Source organism: Etheostoma spectabile, chromosome 23, assembly GCF_008692095.1.
Source record: "Etheostoma spectabile isolate EspeVRDwgs_2016 chromosome 23, UIUC_Espe_1.0, whole genome shotgun sequence".
Classification (NCBI taxonomy): domain Eukaryota; kingdom Metazoa; phylum Chordata; class Actinopteri; order Perciformes; family Percidae; genus Etheostoma; species Etheostoma spectabile.
The window spans coordinates 2981701-2987295 of record NC_045755.1 but is presented as its reverse complement, the minus strand read 5'-3'; the positions used below and the strand labels follow the sequence as shown (position 1 = coordinate 2987295).

Sequence of the window (5595 nt, the reverse complement as noted above, 5' to 3'; positions counted from 1 at the left end):
ATGACAGAGCTGCAACAACTACTGGGACAAGCATTAAAATTCAATATTCTGTTTCTTAATTCTTTTTTTTAATCTAGGCGAAAATTCACACTATTTTCCTGGGCTGTAAAAAAAATGTGAAGCTTGAGGGCCGGAGGTGAAAGAAACCATGTTTGTGTGTTTCACAGCAAGCGGCGCTAGAGGAAGACGTTTGAACCCTAATTTGGCTTTCTGGGAGAATCACATTTTATGATTTTATACTGTACTTCTATCTCAAAATCAATGAACTCTGACAGTTTTACAGCTGATCTGTCTCAACTGTCTCCCCATGTAACAGAAACCTACTGATTCTTTCATCAACTCCCTGCTATCTGTAGACATGTCAGGAAATGGAGATGATCGGTATCCCATGCCGGAGAGGCGGAATCCCTGAACCAATCAGCAGAGGGTTAAATCGGTTTTTAAACCAACATGATAACATAAACGCACACAATCGGTTTTATACCCATATGTAGACAGACAGATATGCATACTAAACAGACATTGCAAATAGAAGCAAACTCATAAATAGTAGAGACCTTATCAGGAATCAATACAGCATAGTATTGCAATACTTTCCATGGCAATACTGTGTTGCTACACGGATGTAAACTATAGACTTTTTGGTACTAGATTAATAAAATGAATTGTTTTTTTTAGTCCAATAGATAGTGCAGGTGAGTTTTGTTTTTAGATAAAACAGATGGACACAGTTTTCCTTTGGGGACATGACTTGAAGTTGGTGTAAAGGTAATACGTTGCAATATAACGCAGAATATCGCAATGGGTTTAAAATCCCATTAATATTGTACCTTGTGATAATATCGTATTGTGGGGCCTCTGGTGATTCCCATCCCTGCTAACTACAAGCAGTATAACACATTCATGTATCAGCCATACACAAACACATGTCAACAAACTACTATTTTACCATCGGCTTTTACAGTCAATGCTCTCTGTCCATAAATAACATGGGAATCATTTTGGGTATGGTATTTCCAACAGTACTTTAGATAGCATAATGTGATTTGCCAAGTCATGTATGAAATAATTGTCAATTTAATGCCAATCCATCCAACAATTGTTTCAGTCTGGACCAAAGTGGTGGGCCAACCATGTATGTGGTGTTGGACTCACTTCTTTTTTACAGCTTTTAATTTATATGGGGATGCAAAATGGCGCAAGCATAGAGCTCAAAAGTGTGGTTCCGGAAGTAAAAAATCCCATTCATTTTCTCCATAAGGATTTACATTATTAGCCATAATGTCTAAATCATCCACGGTAGACTGCCCACAAGCTATGAGAATGTGACACGGAGGGTTCTGCTCCTCTAGAAGCTAGAAGACTGTATGAAATCAATCTGCTTTTAAGAAAAACATGTTTTATTCGCAATGCACAACCCACAATCCGTTTTAAGTGTAACAGCGACGTCTATTAGAGGAGCTCGCTGTTACCATGGAAATATTTACCGCACCCATGAACAGCGATAGCGAGCTGCTACCATTGACGTGTATGGATGTTTATTTACACAGTGTTGTACTGTACTCTTGCATTTTTTGACGTTTTCTAAATGTTCTTTTGCGTTGAATCAAATGTTGTATTGTCACAATTCATCTTGTAGCTAGTTGGCTTGGTTCAAGGCTTAAAAGTCTTTGTATAAGCATTTAATGAAACGTCAATGGAGATATTAAATGGGGACAATCACTTCCGGAACCAAAACGTGCAACAAAAAGTAGGCGGTCACTGTTGGCTTTTTGATTTCTGTCTTGTCTCTCTGACCTGGCCTGACTGCATCCAACAGATGTTTTGTCCTGCTGCAGCTGGACACAGTACTACTCCAAACACACACACATACACACCCACTCTCGCTCCAAACCCCTGTCACATTCTTGACACAGTCTGGGAGCCCTGGAGTCATAAGGAAGCCACGTGGGGCCGAAATCCAGCGTGGTGGTTGGTGATTATGTAACTTAATTGCTTGTATTGTTTCTTTCTTCTTCTTTGTAGTGAGTTTTTTTGTTCTTTTGTTCCTTCTTGGCCTCATCCTGCGCCAAACATCAACCAGTCCTGACATAACAGCAAGGCTCCTGGGCAAAGAGCTGATTGGCTGATGGACAACGTGCGAGCACATAACAGTTCCTGTGAATATTAATGATGTTACAAGAAACAAACCTTTGACACAGAGGAGCTCATATATAACACAGACAGACACACACACACACACACACACACACACACACACACACACACACACACCTGGCACCACTCGTACCGCTATTGTTTGAGATGGTGGTTGTTTAGCAACTACCGTATTAAGAAAGTGTTGGCAAAAACATGACTGAAAGTTCATTGTGTTAATAAGCATGTGACTGCATGATTATTTATTAGAATATCAGCTACAAACACCTGTCACATGTTACAGTTTATCCATATAGCTTCAAACTTCAATCGTGTTTTGTATGTTATGTCCAACTTCATGGAATGGCCATATGGTAAGATGATGTTTAATAGTGACAAATTTAGACCTATATCCAGTTTGAGACTCATGACTTATCATTAAAGTGAGTCACAGCTCCAAGGCAAGGATTTTGTGGGGCCATGTGGGCCTGTGCCTGCGATTCCCCCTCAGTTTGGCCTTATGCCACTCAAAAAATATGTCCTATGGCCACAGTGGCCTGGATGCCCCAGCCACACTGCCCCAGCTGGTTTTGCTGTTTTCTACTCTGCCTCTTTCCTGTCAATACCGTTTTTAGAAACAGGTGATTTTTGTTGAGATTCTGAATTCTTAATTTTTTTATGAAAGAAAGTAAAAAAATCTCAGATTCCAGCTTCTTAAATGTGAATATTTTCCAGTTTCTTCACTCCTCTGTGACAGTAAACTGATCATCTTTGAATTGTGGACAAAGCTAGACATTTGAGGACGTCATCTTTGGCTTTGGGAAACACCCTTTTCTGACATTTTATAGAGCAAACAACTAATCGATCAATCAAAACAATAATCGACAGATTAATCGCAAATGAAATTAATATTCAATTGCAGCTCTAACATTGCGTAAGAGCACGTTTATGTAATCCCACAGGACTTGGCCTAACTAAACATAAAACCTGTCTAAATTCCCAAATCTTACATTAAATCCTTATCCTCAAATCCTCATCTGAAAGTTTGACACAACTGATAAAATTACCAAACTGCGTTGAAAAGCTGTCAGTTTATAAGTATTATGCATATAAAAGAAGAAATACGAATGAGAAAACATGTTTTTTGTACAACTCATCTGGCGTATCACCTAATTTAGTCTCCAAGGCCTCCACTCTGTTCTTTGGAAACACATTTTACACCGAAAAGGAGAATTCTTGCACAGATTTCTGCAGCTTGAGATAATCCTATTGTTCTCAGAGCAATTTAACTTGTCTGAGACATTTTCTAAAGACAAGCATGAGCCACAGAATAATAAGACTGACTTCTCCTCCTTTACAATGGCTTTTACAGAAGGCAATGAGCCTAAATGACTATTGAGTTGTTGACTCCTCTCTTTTCTGTTCCCTCTCTTTCTCTCTCCCTCTTTCCGTTTTTAGCAGCACACTGATCTCCATCTCATCAACATGTGGTGACATCTCCTCTCACACACACAGCTCAGCTGATGATCGGGACAAGCATTCATCAAACAGTAGACAGAGTGCCTTTTGATTGATACTCTCTCTCTCTCTCTCACTCACACTCTCACACACTTTGTCACACACACAGCAACCAAGAGCAAGATCAACAGATCGACTGGATGTCTACTAGGTATTTATGTGATTTATGTGTTGATATGTTTAATAATGACAAACTGAAATAAAAAATGTTGGTATCAGCAGCATGGTACTTTCATATAGGCTAATATTCTGTCTTAAACACTTTGTGGTAGTCAGGAAGCAATTTCTAGTGATTTTGTTTCACAAAACTAATTTACAATGATATCTCATATATCTTTGAAATGTCTCTTTTTAGTGTATCAATGCTCAATATGGACAATTTACTGATTTTTTCACCCACCTTTATGAGGTTTCATTCCAAATATAATTGCCATACATTTCTCCTACAGAGACCAGTAGTTTAACACATGTCATTTGTTGTTGAAAATCAGGACTTTCTGTCCGACGTTAACTTTATTTTCTGTCTATAATATTGATATTCTGTTTTTCTTGATGTACTCACGCTGGTGGGGTGGATGAGCGGTAGGGGAAGCAGGCAGAGCGGGATGAACACCACGACGATCAGCTTCCGCGCCCTCCACAGCTTCCTGAACACATCCATCCTGGCTGCGGCCTCTAGCCTCATGGAGGACCCGGGGCTCTGGGTCGGACCGGTCGCAACTCAGCAGGACCGGGTGTGAGAGCCACAGACCGGCCGGTTGGAGAGTCTCAAAGCACCGCCGACCGTAGAGAGCCGGAGGAGGAAGAGGGAAGCAGTCTCTTGGAGCTGTGTGGACGGAAAACCGGGACCTGTGTCTGTGCCTCTGCAAGGTGAGTGAACTTTACTTTCACCGTGCTTGACTCTAGTTCCATGCACCACTACCCCCAGAGTCCCAGAATCCCAGAATCCCTGTTCTACTTCTTCTCTTCTTCCTCCTCCTCCTCCTTCTTCTCTATGGCTGATGCTGTTTGAGGCATCAGGTGAGGCTGTCCGGCACATTTATGAGTCTCGATGGGTATGCTAATTAACCACGGCTTACATCCCCCACCTCCCCCGGACACACACACTCACACACACACACACGCGCACACACACATTCTTGCTGTGTATTGACCAATCAGGAGTGAAGTAAAGTTTGCATAAGTGTGTTTGTGTGTGTGTGTGTGTGTGTGTGTGTGTGTGTGTGTGTGTGTGTGTGTGTGTGTGTGTGTGTGTGTGTGTGTGTGTGTGCGTATACATCCTTGTTGTAGCAAAACTGTGTTGGTATCTACAACAGGGGGATGTAGGGTGGCGCAATTATCTGACATTTTATCAGAATTCCCTCAGCATAGAACGTCTGCTTAGAAATATAGAAAATATTGGATAGAACATGATGTAATTCTGCTAAGTCAACTAAACATGAATTGGTCATGTGACAAGGGCTGGGAAAATTGGCAGAACAGGCAGCCAAATTACAGTAGGCTACTCTGATCCAAAGGAATCCGATCTTTTAAATCTAAACACACTTTTATAGACTTTGTGATGCTTTATATGTTTTTTTTTCCAATCTTTTTGTTGTCACTCCTTTATTTATTTTCCTATCCTGTGTTATTTTCATTTTTGTTTATAGAATTTCGATTTTTTTTTGCTGTCCGTTAGAGCTGCCACCATCGTTTTAACTATTACAATGTTGTGTATCCTAGTTTGACTAGTATACGTATGCCTATTTATTTTTCATGTATATTTTTGTTTTGTTTGTGCTTTTTGGTTCCACTGTCAAAGCACTTTGTAAACTATTGTTTTTAAAAGGTGCTATACAAAAAGTTATAACTACTATTATTATTATTATCATCATTATTACCCTGAAAACTGCAGTAATCAAGCCACTTTTAAAAAAGAACAATCTAGACACATCACTAATG

At 40.0% G+C, this 5595-nt stretch overlaps 2 protein-coding genes across 4 annotated transcripts in view; one reads left to right on the top strand and one right to left on the bottom strand.

Moving 5' to 3' along the window:
• Positions 1–4468, bottom strand: part of slc13a4 (solute carrier family 13 member 4) — a 32195-nt gene extending 27727 nt beyond the window's left edge. For all 3 annotated transcript variants that reach the window (XM_032505743.1, XM_032505745.1, XM_032505744.1), the window contains exon 1: positions 4217–4468. In XM_032505743.1, the coding sequence (XP_032361634.1) occupies positions 4217–4339 (123 nt within the window). In that variant the 5' untranslated portion in view covers positions 4340–4468. The remainder of the gene's footprint in view (positions 1–4216) is intronic.
• Positions 4277–5595, top strand: part of zgc:162331 (sushi domain-containing protein 3) — a 41615-nt gene continuing 40296 nt past the window's right edge. The window contains exon 1 of the mRNA XM_032505763.1: positions 4277–4524. The gene's annotated coding sequence lies outside the window, so the exon portion shown is untranslated. The remainder of the gene's footprint in view (positions 4525–5595) is intronic.